The sequence below is a fragment of the Labrus mixtus genome, chromosome 13 (assembly GCF_963584025.1).
Source record: "Labrus mixtus chromosome 13, fLabMix1.1, whole genome shotgun sequence".
Classification (NCBI taxonomy): Eukaryota; Metazoa; Chordata; class Actinopteri; order Labriformes; family Labridae; genus Labrus; species Labrus mixtus.
The window spans coordinates 27279824-27304471 of record NC_083624.1 but is presented as its reverse complement, the minus strand read 5'-3'; the positions used below and the strand labels follow the sequence as shown (position 1 = coordinate 27304471).

Here is a 24648-nt window from a genome sequence, read left to right as displayed (position 1 = left end):
TCTCTTTAATAGCACCCCTCTCCTCCCACTTGTCTCGCTTCCCCTCTGTAGTGAACACAACTCCCTGCACTCATCAAAACCTTGAGCTGCTACAGTGTCAGCAGCTCTCACTGTTACCATAGTGATGGGTTTCACAGCCACCGGTATGTAATGGAGAGGTAGCTGAAAACAGCCTTGATGCTGAGCAACTGATGAAGCCGCCTAATTAGCGTCATTACTTTAGAGGGTTTTTCTTTTTCTCAAAATAAGTTAATATCTGCAAGAAATGACAACAATGGCACTGGTGAGCACTCACGTGAGAATCTGATAGATGTCCTCTGATCTCCCTTTTCGTAATCTCAGGATCCAGGCACCAGGATTGGCTTTCAGCTGGAAATATCCCTGTTGTGGAAGAAACGCCAAACTGTTTAACTTGTAAACTTGATATAGAAGTTGATTATTATGATAGCCATGCTGTGTATCAACAGAAACTGCCTTAGTAACTCTAGTAGTAAGTGTGGAAAGCTGCTGACCAGGTTAGCCATGACGATAGTATCGTACATAAGAAGGTCCTGACTCATGCCCAGGGTAAACTGCAGTCCTCGGGGAGGCTGCCCAGTCGACAGGTCAAAGCAGTGACCCTCCAGCAAGAGGTGCTCCAGCTCATACTCCGCTGTCACAACCCCGCTTACCTGGAGAGAACCACAAATTACCGAGGACAAAAACAACAACAACAACAGGAGAAGTGATTAATAGAGAGCAACTCCCCTCTCCTTAAAGAGGTGATAATGCTAAGAATGCTGCTTGTAATGATTAAGGAGCAGGATACCTCCTGCAGGTGGATGTTATCTAAGTCATGGGGGCTGCGGACAGCCTGCACCATCCAGCTCTCTGGTGTGATCATATTGAGGGTGAGGAGGGGAGACTCTGGGAGCTCTGTGAAGCGGGCAACTGGTCCTGGAGAAACGGTGTCGTTGGCCAAGAAATTCACATCAGACTCCAAGACAAAGCGGTAAAAGCTGTGATATGACAAACGGAGGTAATCAAAATCCAAGAGCGTACTTGTTGATTGCCCATTTAGATAGAATTTAACAGAGTAGAGGATTGGAATCCTGAATTGGTGAATATCCTACCTACACTATACCAAGTCGACAATTCAGACCGACAAAGGCAAAAGTCCTCTTCTGCAAGCATTGAAATCATGATGTTGTGCAGCAGTCTTATTTTCTAGGACAGGAGAGATGTGCTCTGTTGTGATAGCCCGGTATATACAATCTCTTCAAAGTGAGGGATCTAATACTATTACTGACTGTGTTCCTGCTCAGTTAATACCAGAAACATATGCAGCATTCTGTGCACCAGAAATGTTCCCTTTCTCAATCATTACTCAGAGTTGTTTCAAATGTTAGCTAGGGGCTAATCTTTATGCTAATTGCTATTTTTCAATGTGACCTCTGACACCAAGGAGTCATGATGAATTCTGATAATAATAACATAGGATATAATATTAACAGATGATACACAACCAATGCCAATACTTTTTATTCTGAATGTTTTTTCTTGTATTCAAAGTTGGATCATCACATTTCTTATTCTCATGCAAAGTTCTCGAAAGTTAATCCACACCACAGCAGCTGTGTTTGGGTGAACCAGAACACACAGAGGGGCTGCTAGCAGTGTGAGATGGGAGCTGCTATCAGCCCGGGAATGTGAGAAGGAAAAGGTTGCAGTTTGAGGAGGAGAATATCAGTACACAAGGGGGGTCTTCACCCGATCTGTTTGTTTGTGAGATGAGAAATTCGCCACAAGAATAAAAGTGAGCGAAAGAAGAAGAGCAGGCCTGTGGTCTCTGCTGCACTGAGAAGTATCAGATGAATTAAATAAACCACTTGCACTGGATGGGATTCATTATTTCCACTGACAGCAGTATCTCAAGGGTTGATATTACTAAGTTTATGGCTCTGCAATAGACATTAAGCAGTTTTTTTAACTAGATGTCAAAGATGTCAAAAGTGAACAAAGATCCTTTGTACACTTTTTTAATTAAGTTTTTTTTCTCATTTAAAAGCAAATTTATTCCTCAAGGTGAAATGTTCCACTGGTTCTTGATCAACACCAGTGTTTAAAAGTTTTACTTGCCTCTGCCCGGTTTGTTGTATTTTCAACAGTTAAACGTGAGGGATGGTCTCAAGGAAAGCAACACAGAACTTATCTATCACAAAAGCTGATTCGATCAAATGGTTCTGCATTGGGATACCCCTGACAATTTGACCAGCTTTGATTGCAAACTTCCATTTATCTTGAATGTGAAAATATTGTTTCCATTTTGTCAAAAGACAAGCAATTGCAACTTAAGGAAACAGGAAAGTGTGAAGGGTTGAGGAGGGGCTACTTTGAATTGATTTGTGTTATTTCAATTCAAGCTGGTTTCTGACAGAGGTCAATCAAGGTCATGCTGTTAATCATCTCCTCAAACTGAAGCTAAACTCTGTCAATGATTTCTGTCATTAGGCACTGGAAAAGAAAACACTGAAGCCCTTTCAGGAAAGCCAAACTACAAACGACTCAACCCATTACAGAACAAATTAAAAAAAGAAAACACTTCAAATCACATAATGACTAACATTCACTCACTACTGCAAATGTTAATGAACAATTTCAACCTTTCATTTGTTGTTGTTTTTTTTTATATTGTTGTTTTTACAGCGTGGCGTGAACCACAACGGTGCAAGCTGTAAGCAATTTGCCCGGAGATGTGAGGGGAGGCCCAAAGCAATAAGGTGGTGTTATTAAGCAGATTGAATCTGTGCAGTATAATCTTACAAAGGGAAGGAGCGAGGCAGAGATGCTAAGTCTGCAGTGGTCACAGGATACACAAACAAGCCAAACAGGGAAATTTAATTACTGTTGGAGCTGCAGCTTACCTCTTGAGGGGCATCTCGGACAACTTGGCCCTGCAATTCATAAACACCTGCAGTCTCACATTGACCACTTGACTGAGCACCTGCAGCGGTCACAGAAGATGAGATCCAATAAGGGATTCAGGAGTAACATGGAGCCCAGCCCAGCAGAAAGGTAGAAGACATGCATGCACCTTTTTTTATGGAAAATAAAAGGATTTGATGGATGAAGCATTTTTACATGATGTCTCTGATGATTGGTGATATAAAAAGTAATTACGAGTGTGTTGAACTGCCTTCTTTATACCATCCATGATGCTGATATGCTGGATTGATGTTTCCTGTATCACTGTTCGGTTTTCATACATTTTGCTAAAGAAATACACAGCAGACATCTAATGAGATTCAATGAAACTAAGTTCACTGAGGAAATAGTTTCTTAAAGGAAGAATGTGAGACTTTTTTATCCAGTAGATGTCGCCCTTGAGCACCAGCACTAAACCAAAACAAACTGCTGTTTGCAGACACCTCCGCTCTGCTCCTGCAGCACACCTCCAACCCCTCTCCACTCGCGTTCGCATGAAGGAGTTATCAATTAGAATGCACCATAATTAAGAACCATTAAGCACAACACTGTCCTAGGCTTGAGCTGCAATTGCCTGTGTCCTGCATTGTTTTGTTAGCATGCTAATGTTAGCACACTTTTGTTAACTCATAGCTTCATATTGCACATAAATTGACACAGAATGACCGATATCTACAGACACCTATGTGACATCCAAAGAAACAGTGAGTAGGCTTTGTTATTCTTCTTTTCTCTAGTCCTTGACTGAAACAGATTTACACACAAGGTCCATGTAAACATGATGTAAACACGGTCCCGACAATAACACAGCCAGCGGGACTCGAGCTTCTCACTCATTGTAAAGTCATGTACAAGAGACATTTACAGAGGATATACTTGATTACTGCAGTATTTATGTGTAAAGTGTTGCACATTCTTCCTTTAATGACCTAATCCGTTTAAGCAATAACTAGCATGCTTGTTTTTAGCTCACATAGGATGCAAACTCATACAGTAAGATAAGCTAGATAGATAGATACTTAATGATCCCGAGGGAAATTCAAAGGACTTTTTCTACTTTCTGATCAATTTTAACAACTTGAAGAATACTTTTAAGGTGTTGGCAGGACAACTATTTTCTAAACATATGCTTTGTACAGAATCTAACCATGAATCATCAGAGGCTTTGTGTTTCTGTACCCTTCCTTTCAGTGAAGAGATTTCAATGTGTCTCTGCTGTATTGAGAATCAATGGGAAGAAAAGAAAACAGCTTACAATCAGCAGAGATGACATCTTCTGTGCCTCCCGAGTGAGCGGGTCAACGATGGCCACAACATCATAGAACACCTCATCTTCTCGTGGGGAGAGTCGGAGCACGCTGTGAAAGAGGACGTCTCATAAAGTGGATTGAGCATCACAAGGTTATACAAAGCTTATTCAGCAAAACTGCAAATCAAAAGATTCGCCTTTCTAGACTGCTTGAAATGATGGCGTAGAAATTTTTTGGAACCATTCTAACAAAAGGAGAATTATAAATACTTCCCTGAGAAACTGCAGAGTCAACAGGACAGTAAACAGAGAAAAAATAAGTGTTGCCCACCTGTGGCTGTCTTTGATAAAGGCGACATCTCTCCTGACCTCTCCTTTGGGGGCTGCAGTGAGGAGGGCATCGACTTTCATGATTAAGTCACTGGCACTAAGGGAAGAGAGGTGTAGCGGGGTCAGTCCATCATTTATTAACACTACATGTTAGGAGAGAAGTCAAACAGAGCTCGCATAATGTTAAGTCCACCTGCTAACAAGGTGGACTCATTCATCATTAATGGTGACATGCTCTAAATCATAGAACACTTGACATCGCACACATTTAGATTTCTTCTTCTCAAGAGAGTAATAGGAGGATTTTTTCCTTAGAAAAGCTTTAAGTCAAACTTAAGAATGAATAATATTTCAAATCCTCACAATTAAGCTCTAATGAAAGGATATTCACATGTTCCTAACAGACAGGTTAAGAGAGATTCAGGAGACTTTTTTGCATAAAAAGGCAGAAAAATCCAAACATACTGCTTTGGCTTCATCCCCATCTGTTTCACTTTGGCTTTGACTTTCTCTGCAGCACCACTCAGTGTTATCTTCTCCAGCAAGTGGAAATCCTCCAGGCTGAATTCGTCCTGCTCTTCAAACGGACCAAGGATCTAACATGGAGGAAAATCATGTGGTCAGGTGACAACTTTCTTACCAATTACATTTACTACTACTTTAGTCATTTTTACATGTCATGTGATTGAAAAAGTTATTTTTGCACTGTATTTAGTGTAGTGATTTTGTTTTCCCTTTCTCTATATTGGGAGGATAGTCCTGCCACTGCAGCACAGGAATGTGAAATGCTATCAAATGTTACTGCCATCTGAAAAGGCTAGACTCTACGCGTGCCTGTCAGCATCACTGTTGCTGTGACATCAGTCATCAGCTCCGTGCACACAGACTGACACTCACACAAACAAACTCAAGTGCAGATAGTGCCCGCTGTGACCTTAAAAGGAACAGGCATGCTGATTTGACAGTACAAAGAAAGCTGGAAACACAGCAGCTTAAAGGATTCTACTCTACTGCACCAAAGAATGACAGCAGATTTTCATGAATGGGATATTGAAGGTTTATGCGGGAAGCTGTCGATCAGTACTCTAAAGAAACAAACAACATGTTCAGCTGTATTTGAATTGAAGCCCACTCACCCTGCCGTTGCTAATCACAGCTTGCTGTCCAGGCCTCAGTTTCAGGACTTCTCGACAAAACAGCTGCTGACTGCGGATGAAATCCACTTCCAGTGTGTTGAACTTTTTCTCAAAGGCATCTTTGTCCATGCCCTGGAGCAGAAAAAAAAAGTTTGTTTTGGATGTTAGATAAATGTGTTGCAATGTTTGCTCACAGTACATCAAGCACTTGGCTTTGTAAGATCCAAAAGACCAGCTCAAGGACCTTTCTCCCTTCACAACAGCCTGTCCAAAAAAAAACAAAATTATGCATCGACAGGAATAATTATGAATGTGAGGCAAACAGAAAATTATTCACAATATTATTGATGCCTAGCATCAGCAAAAATCACTGCAGCTTTCAAACATAAAATATATTTTAGCCTGAGGACCGTGCTATAAAAAATGTGCCTGTGTGAGAATGAGATTAATCAATTTGTAATTAATTTAACAAACTCTTAATTAAGCCTCTGCCATTTTTTGTCTATAACAAATTAGGTGTGGGAGTGTGGAGGGTTTGTGGAGTCAGGTTATTAGTTTCTCCAACATCTCTCCTCAGGAGAACAGGTGAAATACCAATAATGTCAGCACAATCCAGTCAGCAAGTCTGTCTGGCAGCCAATAATAAACTCATATCCCTCGACTCTGTGTCTCAGCTCACACAGCCACCCCTACCTATCTTCCCGTTGCTATTTCCAGCCTATTCTCTCCCCATTGTTAAAGGCTGGTATAATTGAAGGGCAGTTTGTTATGGTTGGTCCCAAATGTAACCTGTGCTCTATGACTTATTCCTGCAGGGGGAGGTAGGAGCTCTCCTGTCAGCTGATTTGTTGATGAGTGCCTGTGGATTTTTTTTTAATTCTGTGTAATGCTGTGTGGGTGGATAGCTGCACACTATGGCGTGGAGAACACAAGAACACCCTGCTTACTGCAGCAGAGTGACGGTCAGGCCTGGCTGAATACAGGAGGCTCACGCTACCATGAACGTTGAGCAGGAGCTCGGCCATTCATCAGGTCTTGGAGACCAGGTATCCAGCAGCACCTTTTAGTTACAGATTCAGCATGTGGAGCCCGCTTTGTGCTGCATGGCCCCCCTGTGACAGATCATGTGGAACTGACAGTGAGTAGGCCGCTTGCCTTGGCATCCACGGGCTGTGCAACATCACGCGTGCTCTAATGTATTCTGTTAGCTGGTGTTCAGGGTAGGAAAGAGAAGATCGGCTCATCAATCACCATTTTCTTCAACTGTGCACTTAAACCAAGAAAGCAGCGGCAGACAGATCTCTGCAAGTGGTAACATCCAACCTTTGTTTTCCTTTGCCCTACTGTAAAACATTTCTGTTTTTTTCTAATTTCTATCCGTTTTGAAAAACATATTCCCCTTTAACAGATACTTTACCGACATATCTTATTACAAATATACGCATATATTAAATAATCAAAAAAATACATTAATGTCCACACAGTTACACTGTTGCTTCACATATTGTTTAACATTGGACAATAAAAGGCTATAAAACCATAGGACGACATAAAACAGCTTACTGTTCATATTGAGGGAGCTGTCCCTTAAATATCTCTGGTTGTGTGAGCCCATGCCAAGCAGTGTTGCAAATCATGAGGACTGCTTTATGGCAGTATTAGATTTAAAGTATTTTTCAGTAGCCTGAAACAGACTTTTCCATCTGGTTATTTTGTGTCTGTATGTTTTTTTCCCCAGTTGAATCGAACTTGTTTATATCAAAATGTAAAACGAGCATAACCATGACCAAATAAACCAACTTCTAACTTGTTAATCTAGCACCTTCTGTTGTACACAAACAACGGGTTTTGTTTTGCTGCCATGCTTTCTTGCTTTTTTGGAGATTACATCCCCTCCCCCCTGAGACATTCATGTGTTTAACCCAACAGAGAGTCATTTTCAGTTTTCTAATCAGCCCATACTGCTGGCATCAAAACATATTTGTCAGCTGCTTTAGGCATTGTTACCATTCAGCAAATTGTGGTGGCTGCTGCAACAAATCAAAATTCCCCATATCTAGTTGAAACAATGATCATGGAAATGGTTCCTGTCAGCCAGGATGCAGATCGTTCCTGCTATAAACCCCATATGACATGAATTTTCCATCTACGTTATGCTACTCACTAATTGGTTTACACATGTTAAAAGAATTGATATACTTACAACAACATGAGCTTTTGTTTCAGGGCATAAATAACTGTAAATGAGGGGTGAGGAAGGAACTCTATTTCATTGTGATTGTTGATGTGAATAGTTTGAAGACTGTCTGTCAAAGAATTACAGAGTTCTTTAAGGTCCGTGGGATTTTTATTGGGGATTAGTTGCCATAAAGGGGCTGGGGAAGATCCTGTGCAAAGATAAAAGTATGTTGATATTTTGTTTTAATTTCAGATGATATTTTAACACAAGGCCATTGTCAAAACAGGATTTATGACTTATATTATTATTGATAAGGTGACCATGAGTCTTATATGAGAAGCTTTTGGTGCCAAACAGAGGGACTACATTCTTTAATATTTAACTTACAGCAAACTAATAAGTTTTTAAGATTTTCAGAAATGAAATAATTATTTAAAATTAGTCTAAAAACAAGTAGCTTAACTTCTCAGAAATTTGCTTGAATTCAATATAACTTTCAATTAATTTAGCAGATTCTTTCATCAAAACCAGGAAGTATTTGATCAAGGATTTATAAATCCAGATTATGACTCAAACCAGACATTTGATTGCCTCATTTGCCTTTATCTCTTTCAGACAATTCTAACTACTTCATGCTACAGATATGATTGGTCAGTATCAAGGAAATAGTGTTGGTCTATGATGGTCCAGCCGTCTGCATCTTTTAGACAAATACTTTAGCACAAGATTTACGTCAGATAAAATGTAGAAATTGAAAACCTTGTCTTAGTCCCATCAGCAAGTCATTAAATCGCAAAGCTGTACCTTAAACACAGGCAGACTCCTACTTTGATGCAATTGCACAAAAAAGAAGAAAAGTAAAAAATTTGAAATACTAAAATAAATGATTCAAAAAAGATTAGTAGGGGCTCCAGTTGCTTGAAAATACAGAAAAATAAATGGTAGGAATCTGATCATCTCTAAGATGACAAAACAAATGTAACTGTGTTTATGAATCCCATCTTTACCTGCATCAGTAAATCCTTCATCTTGGTCCCTTGTTGGAGGAGCTGGCTGCTCTCCTCTTTAAGGAGTTTTTGCACAAACTCTGCTGCAGCCTTATTCTTCTGGGTGATGAGAGAAGCCCAGAGAGCCCTGTACAGCACAGTGTTATCGTCGCTGGGCTTTCTGCTGGGGTTATCTATCACCCCCACACGCACTCCAGGGCTGGCCTTCTGCTTGCAGGCACACATACAGCAGTGATATAGTTCACACAAATATCATACATTCTCATATTTCCAGAGACTGTAGCTATTACTGAGGGAGAGAACTGGGAGGAGAGTATGTTGATTGCTAAAAGAGGTAACAGTAAAAGCTTCTCCTTTTCTGATAATACTATTACCAAGCAATCTTTTTTTCATGACAAACACTAAATGCTTGCTTGTTATCAACAGTGATTTATTTAAGAGGCATCGCTTTGCAGGAATTTTGTTAGTGAATGTGTTCAGAATTTAGTAAGTACTTAGTTTTAGGTTGAATGGACTTTTGCAGTTTAAAAGCATCTCAATGGACTTCAATTTTTCCTCCTGACCCAGTTGTCATTTTATTGCCGGGCACTCAGGTTATTTAAATAGGAAAACAAGTTGCGCTCCCATTGGCGCCCAGGAGTGTGTTTGTCTTAAAATAAGGTGTGGTCAGGCGAATAGCTGGAGCGTTCCTATCTTGGGGACTCAGAAAATGACTGCGTCTTTGATCACCAAAAACCTGGTCGACCTGTATTTAATGTTGAGCTCACAGAACATTAGTCAACCTATATCCTGTCCGAGCGTATCGGCATGTCGGGTGATTTTAAGAGTTAATAAGGATATGCCATATTGTGAAATATTCAGAAGTATTTGTGACTTTCTGATCGTTTCTGATGTTGTGGGAATAATTCAGGGAAATGTAAATTCAATCTGCCATCAAAACATTTCATACAGCATCCTGTGTGCGTTCAGGTTGTGATTAGCAAGGAAATGAGAGCTGACACTCGGGCTGGTTTGAACCATGTTACGACCAAAACACACCTATTTATAATCAAGCGATTTAATCCAACCTCTTTGCACTCTGCGCCTGGCTCTGCATCTAAATTCAGCGCCATGTGAGAAGCAAGATATGTGTCGAATAAGGGCTATTACAAAAAACGTTATTGACTGAATCAACATCAATCCTTTCTTAGGATTTCAGGCCTCTATCATTTTGTCAAGATCTCAAAAAAATGTCTCCGTCTGCTTTTTGGATTCCACTGCAAAGAGTTCAGTATTCGTATTTTAACATTTAATAATAATAATACTAATAAAAATAATAAATGTTATTTTTAATGCACTTTACATTTTTGGAAAACATCTCAAAGTGCTACAAAGATAAAACTGTAGTACCGTTACAAATAAAAAAATAAACAAATAACAAAAGAAATGTCACAGCATTTTTTCCATTGATTGAAAAAAGAGTAGATGATACTCACCACATGTTTCAGAGCATTGAGCAAAAGTTTCCTTCCTGATACCTTCTCAAGATCACCAATTATCCACATGGTCACAGCACTCATCCCGTCCTCGCCTAAAGGAAAAGAGCAACAGGGTGGCAGCATTAACTAATTAATCACGATTAATTAAGGTCTGAAATTAAAGCATTAATTCATTTTATTCTCGATTAATTGCATGCTATTTTGTCCCTTCAGGCACACCGAGGGTATGCCTCTGCAGTGTCTAGACAGTTAAGTTGACGAGTCAAAAGTAATATCCATTTCACTTTTTTAATGTTCCTTTGAGCTGTTTTCATTTAGAGTTCCTTTTTTGTCTGGTAAAGTTAATGTCGTAACCTTTGCTCTACCTGGAGGTCCTTCCTTATTTCAAAATTTGAATATGGAATTGAATCTCAGATCAAAGCACACTGAAGACCTCTGAATATGAGTTTGATGTTTGAACATTGAGTCAAATGTTTGTATCTTTTGGGGCGCCAGATGGCCTACTGGTTATGTCACATGCTCAATATACAGAGGCTATATGCAGCTGCCATGGGTTCGAATCTGACCTCGGCCCTTTGCTGCATGTCACCCCACACTCTCTCCTCCTAACATTTCCTGTCTCGCTTCAGCTGTGCTATCTAATAAATGCAAAAAGGTTTGTATCTTGTTTTTTGATTTTTGTCTTGTAATCGGAGACAAATTTCCGACTTTGAATGACAAAGTCTCATCAATGAATCTATCCATCAAAACAGGGTTTAATTCAAACAGCAAGTAGAGTACTCTCAGCTTCAGACAGAACAAAAAATAACAAAAAAAAGAGAAATAATTTGAGTTTGACTGCTATCTCCTGCAATTCCCCGGCACTGGTACAATAAAGCAATATATAATAAAATAACTTCTGAAGGGCAAAATTATTTTGAGCATTTCTTTATGTCAATGTCAACCTTTGTGCTTATGTGGCATTTAGCAAAAGCTGCTAATAAATCAAAAGGGTTAGCACATGCTGATACATGGACAACTAAGATGAGAGAGAGAGGGGGGGGGGGTGAGGTACAGTTTGTGTGGGAGAGGTGAGAGAGACATCTGGCAGAGAGCTCAGTATATTAGTGGAGAAATGCACCACCTGTCATAGTTATACTTCACCTAGTCAGTCGGTCAGTCAGTCAGTCAGTCAGTCAGTCAGTCAGTCAGTCAGTCAACCAGTCAGCTAGTCCACATAGGGAGGATGGCAATCAGCCTCCTCAGCCTCAAGGAGACAGCTACACTCCAGGCCTGTGCAGTGAAATGCAGCACTGACCATACAGACAGTTGGCCTGAAGCCAGTCAGCAGACCTAGCAATTATGTTTCTAAAGGTGCAGCCTGTCTGCTTTAACAAACGTCGATTTCACACTTTCACAGATCAGTAAAGCAGTATAGAATTCATTTGTGTTTGGATATCGTTCATCTTAAAAAATGTTCAACAAGTAAACTAAGAAAGGCTGTTCTGCTTAGGACAACAATATGCAGAAGCTTAAGCACATGATATTTTAAGTGTTGCATATCACTTTGTTCCTGAAAAACAAAAGGCACAAAATAACGAGTTACTTCTCACCGCTATTTGTAAAATACTTCATTCTCTTAGCCATCACAGCTGTTTTGTCTCTGGAGTCCAAGTATGAAAACATAGTTGTGTCTTCCCAGTCATCAACAGCTGCAAGGTAAGAAATACAAAATGAGAAGGAGTAGGGACAAGGAATCAGTAGTTAAAAGGTTTGAGATGAGTAGCAGTGGTCACCTGGGGTGGAGGTAAAGTCAAGGTACTTTCGCTCTGTGCTTAGAATAAGAGGGTTCATCCTGGGGACCACGTTGGCCTGCTCCATTAGGTAGTCCACAACATCTGATCCCTCAGTCAACTGACCCTGTAGGAACAGGATAAAACAGAGAGGTGCTACATCACTGAGGACATTCATGCATAAGGAAACACTGGATCTTGTGCGTATTCTGAATGTATATGTAAACAAAAAAACCTGAAGGATCAGGGAGGGATACAGACGAATAGATGAACTGCCATTGGTACTAGAAAGAGGCTCAAAAATCAGTCCATTCCATTCAGACAAGTCGTACCATAAAGACAGCTCTCTGAAAAGAAGTGGTTGTGTCCATTATACGCTGCAGGATGATAGTTTCCAGCTCGTCTGGTTCCATCTCATCAGGGCTCAGAGGAACTCCATTAAATAAAGCCAGAGGCAGAGCACCCAGGCCACTCTTTTTGTAGAACAGGGCGCCATCCTGGAGCACACACACAAAAAAACCATGAGGCTTTACATGCTCTTAGTTTACAAATGTTGGAATATTTTTAATAAACAGAAAAAAAACAATAGAGCCCTTACCTTTCTTTTGTCATCATACTCGGATTCTACTCCTAGAATCCTTTCAGCACTGGCTTTAGGGAATTTGTTTTTCAGGTAAGAAGAGATTGTTTCAACAGACAGCGACTCCCCGACGTCTACTTTGTTGTACAACTGCGGGAGACAGGCAAGTCGGATCAGATTTGACCATCACTGTCTTCAGATCCCTGCTACTGTCAATAAATTCTCACTCTATTTGAAACTGTTGCTAGCAGAGGCAAAATCCCACTGAGTCATCTTGTCCAATAATGTCTTAAACTATGGCATAACATGAGGCCCAATGAAACAACGGACTTCTGAGGCACAAAGAGATGTGAACTGGCAAGGAGTGTGCTTTAGTTATTTATCAAGAAGTGCTCAAAACAATAGATCATATATGTATGTGACATACTTACTGAGAACATGGAAATCAGGGCCTGGGATAAATCGTACTCATCCCCAATGTAATTTAGAAGTCGGTAAAATCCAACCCCTGCATCTGAGAAGCCATCAATCTCATCTTCGGTGTTGACAACAAACACAAATCCAATTCTATAGAAAGAGGGAGCAAAAACAAGTATTCAATTTGCCGGTGAAATGAGAATCACTACCTGGTAAAGATTATAAATGCCAAGAGTTGTCTGTATAAACAGCATAGGAGGTGTGAGAAATAACGGCACCGACCTCAGGGGGATCTTGTGCTTGTAGAAAAGCTCTGCTAGTTTCACCAACTCAACACTCTCTTCTTGTGCTGGATCCAGGAACAGAACCTAACATCAAAGTTATCATCATCAAATCTAGATCAAAATAAATCTGCAAATACTTATTTTTCTAATTTAGATCACAGATTATTTACTTTACAAACTATAACAATACGACCACTTCCATCCAGTTCTGATAATCAGAGACATGAGAGTGTGGCAGAAAAGGGTCAGGAGCATCAAAGTATTTCATAGTTTTCAGTTAAGAAGAAGAAGAAGGCAACAATTGAGCTACAATTTAACTCTTCTCAGTTAAAAGCTGCATTATTGGCCTTCAGGAGACTCACCAGGTTGAAGAAATTGCGCCTGATCTGCCGGATGACTCCAGGAAAGGTGGCCCTGAGGAGCTCTTGTACACTGGTTGGCCAGCTGCGGTATGTTGGGTCATTCTCTATGTCATTAACCCACTGAAAAGTGCAGAACAAACAGAAGGCCGGTTTAAAAACGATGTTCATGAGCTAATCAAAAGCAACTAAACAGTGAGGGCCTCCTTTAAGTACAAGTCAGAGTGTAGTCTGATGAGTGGAATTTTCAATATTTTTCTCAACATCTTAAGCTTTCTGGACATGACTGATTTTCCAACAACAGCTCCACCCTGTCTTTAACTCAAAGGATTCAGTGTTGTGATAAGCCCATCCGGTTATTTGCAAAGAGCAGAAACACATTGCAGAGGGTTACATTAGGAGGATATTGGAAGTAAAACTCCTTCAGTATTAACATCTTCAGACTTGAGATATTTGATCTGGAGTAAAATGTGTACAGAATCAACACATCAAGCGGTGATGAAGGGCCCTCGCACCCCTGTGCATGTCGGGGTGTGTCGCGACCGTGGTTAGCGCAGCAGCAGAGGGATGTGGCTAAGCAGTGTGTTGAGTAGATCGATTTGAGTAAAAGTCATAGTATTGGCAAGTTCAAACAGGCAACGCTCACAAGATCACAGAATATTTAAAAGCAGAGCAGCTCAGGTCACTGTCATGATGTACAGCTACAAAGTGTGCTGCTGCAGTGGCGTCTTTAGGCATTTTCACATATGCACTCCTGAAAATATGTAGATAATTTCAGGAGGAGTGCTCTAGATGTTCTCCTGACCTGGCTGTTCACACATGCATTGCACGGCTGGAAACTACCCCTGTCAGACAAGATGGGGGGCAGGGGGTCTCCTGAGGTAAGAACTTTGATGTGAACTGCAGCAGAGTTTTTATATTTTAATTTAAACTTCTGTGAACTTTGACAGCTATAATAAAATCAAAATTCTTTACATTCAGCTTTTGAAAAGCGGTCAGACCACAAGATCAACAAGCACAATTTAGAAAGTAGCATTCACTCAGGGTTCTGTCAAAACCCAACCCCTTCCCTCTGTGCTCCCTCAAAAGCCACGCCCCTCACTTACATGTACAAACAACGCATTGTGTAGAAACTCAAGTCATGTCTTATTCAGCAACAAGTAAACTCTCAGTATAAACTCCATCATCTATGACACGCTTTGAGTGTGGGATCAGGTAATTACATGCATGTAAATTGAGCTGTTTACAAGCATACAACAGTTCTGTAAATAGAAATATGTTGTATCAGATTTATCTTCCTGTGTGTGAATGTGTGAGTGTGTATCTCCCTCAGTCATACAAACTGCACATACTGTATGTCTCTAGAAGGGGAGATACAAGCTGAAAAGACAGACGTCATGGTTGATGGAGGAAAGGCATTCTTTGGCATTTTTATAACAACAAGATTTTTTTAAACGACCAGAGGGGCAAAAATTAAAATTGAGAGGTTTAATTTGATTGCTTTTTCTTGGCATATCTCCCTACTAATACCGGAAGTTCCTGGCAGGCTTGAGACTGGAGCTGGATAACTGTCTCACCAATTCACAGCCTGGTGCGGGTACACAAAGACGCTGAAAACCTGCAGAGTTGGAAAATAGTGCTTTTTGACCTTTACCATTATAGCTGGATGTCTGATATCTAAGGCATAGCTGTCATCCACAGCGTTTACAGGTAGCCTCAGCAGCTTTCCCTGATGCTCTCCTTTGATGCCTAGGTTATGAAGCCCCTCCAGGACCCTTGCTTCTCCTCTGAGGATGTCCAATATACTGTAAAAACAAAATCCATTTCACAGGTTATTCATTTATACATATAAGTTGTGTGTAAGTGGTCCTGCTGTGCAACAAATTCTGGTACATTTTCAACAGATTTTCTGAACACATAAGCAGTTCTGTGCCGTCCTGGGGAGCACAGAGAGGCAGACCAATGCACCCTCCTGCTGGGTTCCTACCTGAAAGGGTTGTGAGCGTCTAGATCAATGTGCAGCCCGTTGATGAAGAGCTCCCCGTCTCCAGGGTGAACACCAGCGGTCTCACTGAGACGCTGAAAGAACAAGCCTGAAGTGTTAGTTTATAATCAAAACCTATCACTGATTGATTCACTTTTAAGATCTGAAATTCAAAAAAGGAAAAGACGTGCATAGGGAGCACAGTAGTAAGTAGAAGTGAGAAAGTGTGAGACAGATTAGAAACTCAGCCTCTCTAAAATATAACTTGTGCATGGTTTGAGGATTTTATCAGAGAAAACTTCCTGCACTATCATGTGGAAAAGCGGCTTCTGATATCACACCTTTTGGTTCTCCTCAATTTCTTTTCTCATTTCCTGCTTTACGGCCACTCTTGTCAGTGATCTGTGGGAACAGTAAAACATGTACAGTCACCATCAGCATCCCCAGCCAGCAGTAAAATGCCAGTTTTAATCTCTGAAAAACCTGTGGGCTCTCAAGATGGTGCTTTTTCAGTCAATCCCCTGTAAACATCAGACTCTTACTCAGCACTTTTTGATGTTATTACAAACTGCCTGAGCCGAGCACACGTCAAAAAGGCGATTAGATCTCTGATTTTGAGGATGTACTTATTGTGGATAATGCTCAAACAAATGGGTTTACAAAAGGCATATTTCATGTGAACTGAGATAACAGCATTTGTTGTGGAATCACATATTGTAACACAGAGTAGGGCTCCTAACAATATGGATTTTGGAAAGGGACCAAATGTGTGAGCCAGTCAGCCAGAAAGAGAAAATGAGATACACTTTATTACCTGGCTTTGCTTGGGAAGTTCTGACTGAGATCCCGCATGAGCTTCAAGGCATCAAATTTTGGCACGGACATGATTCTGGCAGCTGCCTGGAAACTAAGATCTATCAAGATGAAGCGCAAAGAAAACAACAACATTTATACATGTAAGAATGCCTGTTAAGTGGGTACAATTGATATCCATGCAATGTTTTAAAAATGGTAAATGGACTTCAGCTTGTGTAGCACTTTTCTATTGTTCTGACTACTCAAAGTGCATTAACATCGCAGGTCACACCTACCCATTCACACCCATACACTGATGGCAGAGACTGCTGTTTCAGTGTCCATCAAATTAACTCATCCATTCATACACATTCACACGGTGCTGAGGAAGCAGCGGGAGCAACTCGGGTTTAAGTGTCTTTCCCAATGACACATCTGACATGTAGCTGCAGAAGCTGGGGATCGTACAGTTTAGAGACGACTGACTGTACCACTTAGGCACAGCCGCCTCAAACTGGAAGAACCAGGTAATCAATGTGCTATAGCACATCGACTGAGATCAAATTGTACTTCAAACTATAATTATTATTAGACCTTCATATACAAATGTTAATATTTAAAGTCATCAAATAGCTTGAACAAAACAATTTCTTATTTCTCTACTCATACAGTCTTTACTTGGTTTGTTTATACTCATTTTAACTACTGAATAGATACCTTGCATTTCCCACACTTTGAGAGGGATCATGTCATTGGTGCTCTCCAGGAGATGTTTGCGAAGCTCTAGGAGTTGTTCCTGGAGTTCAGGGTGAGATTTCCTGAGATGAGGTAAAAGAAGAGAAAAGAAAAAAGCTCATGCATCACTTTGAGTCTTTTTTATTTCCTTTATCAAGTCCCGCTGAGCACAGGATGCCCAGCAGCAATTTTAGATTAAAAAAAACAACCTTTATTGTAATTAACATGCTACAGCTAAGCTACTTACTTCAGCGTTCTGAAAACAAATCCTTGGACTTCATCATTGTTATCCTCCTCAGCATTCGTGACGGTCTTTAAATCTACAAAGTGAAAAGATGTGTTTTGATTTATTGACACATGAGGAACCAGCTGGTAATGTTTGATAGGGAACCAACTGACCTTTTACTTTGGTGTCATCCACGGCTTTGTATTCTGTGCTTTTGATAGCCAACTCCACACCATACCCAGATAAAAGCATCTTTTGAGGCTTTGGATTCTACAAACAGATCGAGGCAGAGTAATTGCTTCAATTTAAAACAGTGTGGAGGTGTTCAGTTTACGTACGTGACTGCAGGGGAACTTTTCTGCCTTTTCCTAGAAACACTGTACAGCCAGAATGTAAAGGTCCACCTGCCTTAGCCACAGCCGTAATTAGCAGGCATATAAATCAAGCATACAGTCAGTGGCATCAATGGAAATATAATGCGAGCTCAGAGTTTCAGTAGCAAACACGTACAACTGTCATAAGATGGGTTCATAGGTTCATCAGGTATCTGGTCTGCTAGATGTCCCCCCCCCGGTTGTTAAACAACACTGGCTAGGAGCAGAAATAAACTCAGCTGCAAAAACAGGAGGCTGAATGCGTGAACCCCTTTCTACCGTGTTCCACACTGCCTCTGGACATTTTTGGGGAGCTTGAAGGCATGGGTTTCAGTGGGCTGAGTGAGCAGCAACCTGACATAAATATGTGCAACAAACCGCCGGTCTGGACGATTGGTGAATAAAAATATAGAGTAACAAACCATGACCTCTTGGTTGAATCAGAATGCTGTGTGCAAGTCAGACATTTTCCACTAAAATCACTGCCCAAAATCTTATGCGGGGCTATGATATCAAGGTGTCCACATTGTTTTGGCCATGTGTTGCATGTCTTGATGTCTTGATTTTTCATTAACATATAGTAACTGTAAGTTATTATCTGTAACACACTTGGCCTCTGGGAAAACAAAGCACATAGACCAGCAGGCACACACAGCAGCAGACTCACTGACATTCAACCTTGACACTAATGTCACTCAGATTCAAAGCACCGCCTCAGTCTTCCACAGGCACAATCAGAAGTCTTTTACACCCACACTCAGCTTTTCTCCAGCTGACAAAAGGAACCATGTCTTAAGGAATAAAAGAACCTTTTAGTCCATAAAGGCACCGCCGTATGGGTCAGTTTGAGTTTTCGGAATCTGCTGATTCTTTTTGAACATTTTTAAGCCATACAATGTGGACATGATGATCCCTGCTTTTGTACGAGTTTCACTTTAGGGAATAAAGTAGCACTGTTATATCACTACAATTGCACCATCGTATAGGTAAAGATGAAACAAGGGATGTCTACGGCACAGAGGAATAACGAAAGGCTTTGCTACAGGAGCAATAGTTGTCAGTAGGAAAAATTAACTTTAGGTTAAAAACATATAGATTTTCACGAGCTGCAGAACTGAGCTGCTCTGTGTAAACAGCAACACATATAAGCACCGGATATATTACTAGAAGATATATTCTTAGAGAGGTACAGCATACCACAGTATTTATTAAAGTTTTTAATGAGTGGAACATCACTTCAAAAAAGAGATGTGATATAATGTCTACTCACCGCCACAAAATACCGCAGCACATATAAAAGAGAGCCCTCTTCAGCTTTCTCTGACAGCACCTTATGAAAGGAGGTGAACTTCTTTGTTCCAATCTCAGCATAGAGGATCACAACTGGCACATCTGTTTTATTGGCCCCTGGATATGTATGATCATGCTTGTACAAATGTGGTTTGGGCCTGCAAGCATATGGAAATTTTAAAGACAATGCAGAAAAAAATGAAAGCGTCAAAAAACACTCATTCACAGGCAAAAAGTTATCAATAAAGGCTTTTTAAGAAAAACATCTTGATCCAGAGAAACTGTTTAAACTTGTTATTTCTTTCCAGATGGAGTTCATCCACAGAGGGGTTAATGATGCAATTCTGTGTTACCTGCCTGCTGCTGCCTTCAGGAGCTTCTTGACGTCCTTGGTGCTGCAGCTTTGTTGACCGTGGATGGAGACAAAGGCAGGGCAAGCCTCAGGTGGAGGCTCATCCCTGGCTATCTGTTTGAAGCAGAACAGGGAGAATGAACGACAACATGCCGGCTTCAACATACTACACAACATGAAACAACGTGATATATTTCTATTGGCTTGATGGGGAGTTTTTCTTGCACTCAAATGCTGCACACATTTAGCTGTTTCCTCACTATAGTCACAGTAATGATGCTACTATTGACAGGTTCTCAGGACTTGTCCCCATCGAGGTTACTCACATTGGGTGTTTCAGGCTAAAGGAAAAAATACAAATGGTAAGTCTATTGTTACAGAGTCAAGATTTAACCCTAAAACTTGAACATAGGTCAAAGATAATCAGAGTAAAATCAGTTAAGTGATTAATATATTCTCTATATTTCAAAGTAATCACCAAAACAGTTTACACTGTGCAGCCAAACACTCCATTTCCCATATTCAAGGCCATTACTCACTCAAATGTTTAACACAATGAACATTTGGGAAATTCCTCAACTAGTGCATCACTGTCACATCATGACAGCAGTAGAACCAAGGAGCCAAATGAGTATAGTCTACCTAATACTGCTGTCATATCGTATAAACAACAGGTAGGACAGAAATGTCTTACCTAACCTTTCATGTATTCAAGCTACTTAAAGTAGACAATTAGTATATGGTGCTAAATACAAAAACTTTAATTGTTATTTCATCTTCTCAACCTGTCACATTCTATTGAAAATAAAACTGCTTTAGATGAAGACATTAGCACACAACTACAATGCATTTATTTGCAGGTATTTTGTAATAAACTTTATTATTAGACAATGAAATGTAGCCTTGTTGATGGCTAGATGGAAAGTCAAAGAAACACAAAAGTGACAAGCAGCAATAAGGTATTTAAATGGGTTTGTGAAAACTTTAACCTGCTGGTAGCGCTAAAGGAATTCAGAGGATCAACTAACTTAGGGAGTCATGTGTCACTAATACCTGTATGAAATGGATGCCAATCTATTGTTTTAGTATCATACTCAAAGCTTGAAATGTCAGCTTTGTGATGGTGATCTGAGAAGAATTAGAGTATCATCAAAGTTAGTAAGTTTCAGCCTCTGAGGACACTAAACATCTGAAGTAAATACACATCAACTGATTAAAAAAGTTGATCAGATATTTCAATTGAGATAAAAGTCTCCCATCAACCCTGTCATAGCTGCAGCTGCCAGCTCTGTCGTTAGTCATCGTGGCTTACTTTCTTGCAAACAGTCCTCCTAACTTCAAGACTGTATGTTCACAGCCAGTCCATGAAATATATCTTAAGGCCTTGTCTGGGTGCAGTACCGTTATCCAGAAATCACATTTTAAATTGATTTAATACCTTTGTACACGGTATCAATTTGCTTGCACTTAAGTAAGATGGACATTAAACTAGAGATCATTGAGCTTTGATGATCTTCTTATAGGGCTTCTGGTAGCTGGGCATACTTTACAGCACTAGTAGCCAAATGTGCTTGTTAATAATACTGTCATTTTGATTTTACAGGACATTCTTGCACTAAAGCTAACCAGGCTGAAAAAAAATCAGAAACTAACTCACTGGAGTTTAGACAGACTGTGGAATGCTTTTCATATATGTGGCATTGACAGCATAATGATAAATACATCTGACAGTTAAAGCAGTTTTACAAGTTATGATCACTCATTCAAACTTATTTTTGACACTGGATCAATTTAAGGTAATTAAACTTACATACTTAAATTCTGTGAGAAACCACAGAGATAGACAAGCACTGTTCTGAGAAAATGAGTTATCGATCTGGAGAAATTCACACAGTGGTTTGAAAACAATGACAGTCATTTTAAGATTGACCCAAAACAATTGAGAAAAAAAACTTAAAGTGAGGCTTACAAGACCACCCTGGATCAATATGAGGGTCAACAAACAATATGACTGCTTTTAACAACAAGTGAACATGGCACTCTTGTAATATTCCCATGCTGCTTATGAGGCAGGTCGTATATTAGTGTCATACTATTTTGATCACAACATACCTGCTGGGATGCATGAACAGCTGGTGAGTATGATCGTAGGGCCAAAGCAAATTTGAGGAGGTTAATCTGAAGATCTGTGAGGAACTGGCCTGCCTTCTTAATGATCAGGTTGTAGTAGGAGCGCACAGACTCTGTAGGACACATCAGGATTAGTAATAATGTGGCGTCTTTTAAAATAGAAGCATACCTGTCATGGCACAAATCATTCAATGTCTATGTTAATACAGCAATAACATGTCTGAAGTCACAGATGATTCAACATACCTCCTTGCTTGTATACAGTGAGCTCTTTCACAGTGTCAACAAAATGCCAGAATTTCTCATTCCCATCTTCTCCAATAAACTCGCTGCATTATACAAAATGAATAAAAAAAAGGTACAATTAGTAACAAACAACAAGTTCTGACAGTCAAACAGTTACAACTGGACACCACAGATTTATTTTATGTCTTTGGGGAAAATAATTGAAGCCAAACTGTCTACACTCTGACACAACTATGACACTACATTTTATAGAAATTAAATAAAATGCAATTGGTTTTAAGAACATAGAGAATGTATGCAAACACACAAGAACAAAAAAAACCATCCTGTGAACAAAAATGTATGCAGACAAGCGAAAAGTACTTATTACATTTAAATGTATTTACTAAGCACATTTGTCTGTTATTGGTTTATAAAGTTTGTCTATTTAGAGGGAATTTCCTAAGTTAATTTCCAGTGGAGAATGTGGTGCTTAGATTCCTAGTTTATCAAAAACCTTTTATTGCAAATCAGTGAGAGTCTGATATGGATGTCCAAAGACCAGTAGGCTGTATTACCTCGTCTCCAAGAGGAAAGGCGTCATTGTCCACTTTGCTTTCAGACTGGCAGTGACGCCTTTGGGGGCTGATATGGCATGTTGTATGTTCAGGAACAGTAGTAACAGCACAATAAGGTTCTTCATTATCTCCGGCAAGGTGAGGTGTAAAATGAACCTACGGTGACAGAAAACATAATCCGACGTCGTCAGTCAGTGGCAGCTCCTTTGGTTCATATAAGGGCTTCCTTTCAGTGCCACGTAGTTGCTCTAAAACAATTATCTAAACCGCAACACCGGTACACATGTAGCCTACGAGTTACAAGACACCTCAGAAACAGACTACAACATTGTTAAATTAAATGACATGACATAAACACTTGTATCACCTTGTTAGCTCTTCCTATTTAGAGAATAACGGTCACTCAGAGGTGTCATAAAACTAAAGTTCACTTAGCTGTAGCAAAGAAGTGACTATAGGTACGAAAACGATGCACTATCAATATGTATCTAACCCGCACAGTCTACAAAGACCAGTTTCTACAAACATGTAATGTTGTATGTTAACACTAAAACCCCTGTTTGTTATTATGTTGTCAAAAGTAAGTCCCTCACCCCGTCACTGTTCCTGACCGCTTCCATACAAAGCAAAGGGCTTCAGGCTGGTATTTTAGGAAGCTAGCAGCACAGCTAGCAAGTTGCCGTGGTTGCCGCATACTGTGGTGTCTGGCGCTGCCTGTCACTAGTGTCTGGCATAATCTTTGATTAAAAAATACACCATTATGAGTATTTTTTGAAGCACAACAGTACAGATTTTTCAAAGCCCTAAAATTAGAGATGGGGGTTTCACAGTCTTATAAAACTTGAATGTTAAGTGGTAATTTATTCTGGCAGAGCGGTAGACAGCTAAAGGGACAGACGCTGAAGCTTAAACATTTTCCCACCAAACACTTGAGCATGTTGTTGCTATGAGTATGTGTCAGTATGACAATGTGTGAAACAGTTGAGTTAAGTTTGTTTTACAGCACATAATACGTTAGTGTTTTCATGTAGGTTAACAAATAACCATAGCAATAAATAAAGTATATAATCCAGCAATTCACTATCAGATGCCCAGTAGGCTACTCTTCTTTATTTTACTTATGTAAAGATGTAGGGAAAAAAGGATTGTCTTGACCAAAGTTTCTGTATTGATCAGAAAGTTAAGCAGCATCATGACATCTTCCACTAGACCTTCCACTTCCTTACTCTCTTCTGGCATTTAACAAAGCACACTTAAAGTTTTAAATATAACACGTCAACACTGTGGTGAGATCACATGGGGATTTTGCAGACATTAAAAAGCTGTCTGAGAGTAAATTAGCTAAAGAACTTTATTTGCAGACGCTTTCCTTTCCCCCTGATTCTGTATGGTGAGTAAAGTTGACCGAGTACCCAATATAGATATCACACAAATCTGTATCATAAAGAAGTTTCAGACAAGCGGTTTTTTGCTGCTCTTTATTTACATTGAACAACAGTAGAACTCACTAAAAACTACCATAAGAAATCACCATTTTGTTTTGATTTTGATAACCCCCAAAAGCTGTCTTATCTCTTTCCTGATCCTGTCCTATAATGCTTTTTGATGAAAAATATTTTTTAGCATTCTGGATCTTTGCAGTAGGTACTACTTTACAATAAATTGTAAAGAAAGGCTGTGACAAACCTTGCCTGACACCTGCCCAGTAGCAGCAGTAATAAGCATTAAAATGTCCATCTACAAATATTAAATTGATATGCTGATGGTCTTGTTTGCTTGTGTAGCTCATAGAGAGGCATCAGTATTCATTTCAGTCGGTTTCATAACCCGCCAAAAACTCCTCACAGGAGCTTTAAAAAAACATTAGCCTATTAGGAATTTCCCTGATTAAATGAGCTGCTATGAGAGATGAACATGTAAGATAGATAGATAACCTATTTAATTTATTCATTCATTTTATTAATGTAAACAAAAATGCATAAGAAGAACTGACATTTTCTTATTTTACTAGTATAATATTTTATGTTAATTAGTGCTAATTTTTACCCACACTCACACAACTCAATAACAAACATTGGCTGCAAAAAGTAGCCTATAGAATAGCAGATAAGTGTATGACAACAAACTGTAAAAAACAATACTAGTTGGAGAACAAGTAAAAGTGAAGCAGCAACATGACGCTTCACAGTGTGTGATTGTAAATG

General features: G+C 39.8%; 1 protein-coding gene across 4 annotated transcripts in view; it reads right to left on the bottom strand.

The window, feature by feature from the left end:
* uggt2 (UDP-glucose glycoprotein glucosyltransferase 2) overlaps positions 1-22579 on the bottom strand; it is a 38514-nt gene extending 15935 nt beyond the window's left edge. For 2 of the 4 annotated variants that reach the window (XM_061054544.1, XM_061054546.1), the window contains exons 1-29: positions 22445-22579; positions 21888-21970; positions 21624-21754; positions 19513-19625; positions 19140-19317; positions 17669-17765; positions 17517-17589; positions 17252-17352; positions 16554-16653; positions 16081-16141; positions 15743-15834; positions 15410-15560; positions 13759-13878; positions 13395-13480; positions 13127-13262; positions 12714-12845; positions 12448-12612; positions 12119-12242; positions 11936-12034; positions 10341-10435; positions 8866-9075; positions 5680-5811; positions 5009-5139; positions 4545-4640; positions 4220-4322; positions 2904-2983; positions 809-998; positions 513-671; positions 296-381 (exon numbers count right to left, since the gene is read on the bottom strand). In XM_061054544.1, the coding sequence (XP_060910527.1) occupies positions 296-381; positions 513-671; positions 809-998; positions 2904-2983; positions 4220-4322; positions 4545-4640; positions 5009-5139; positions 5680-5811; positions 8866-9075; positions 10341-10435; positions 11936-12034; positions 12119-12242; positions 12448-12612; positions 12714-12845; positions 13127-13262; positions 13395-13480; positions 13759-13878; positions 15410-15560; positions 15743-15834; positions 16081-16141; positions 16554-16653; positions 17252-17352; positions 17517-17589; positions 17669-17765; positions 19140-19317; positions 19513-19625; positions 21624-21754; positions 21888-21970; positions 22445-22569 (3449 nt within the window). In that variant the 5' untranslated portion in view covers positions 22570-22579. The remainder of the gene's footprint in view (positions 1-295; positions 382-512; positions 672-808; positions 999-2903; positions 2984-4219; positions 4323-4544; positions 4641-5008; positions 5140-5679; positions 5812-8865; positions 9076-10340; positions 10436-11935; positions 12035-12118; positions 12243-12447; positions 12613-12713; positions 12846-13126; positions 13263-13394; positions 13481-13758; positions 13879-15409; positions 15561-15742; positions 15835-16080; positions 16142-16553; positions 16654-17251; positions 17353-17516; positions 17590-17668; positions 17766-19139; positions 19318-19512; positions 19626-21623; positions 21755-21887; positions 21971-22444) is intronic. The other 2 variants (XM_061054545.1, XM_061054547.1) reach the window with 1 other exon arrangement.
* Positions 22580-24648: the final 2069 nt, after the last annotated feature.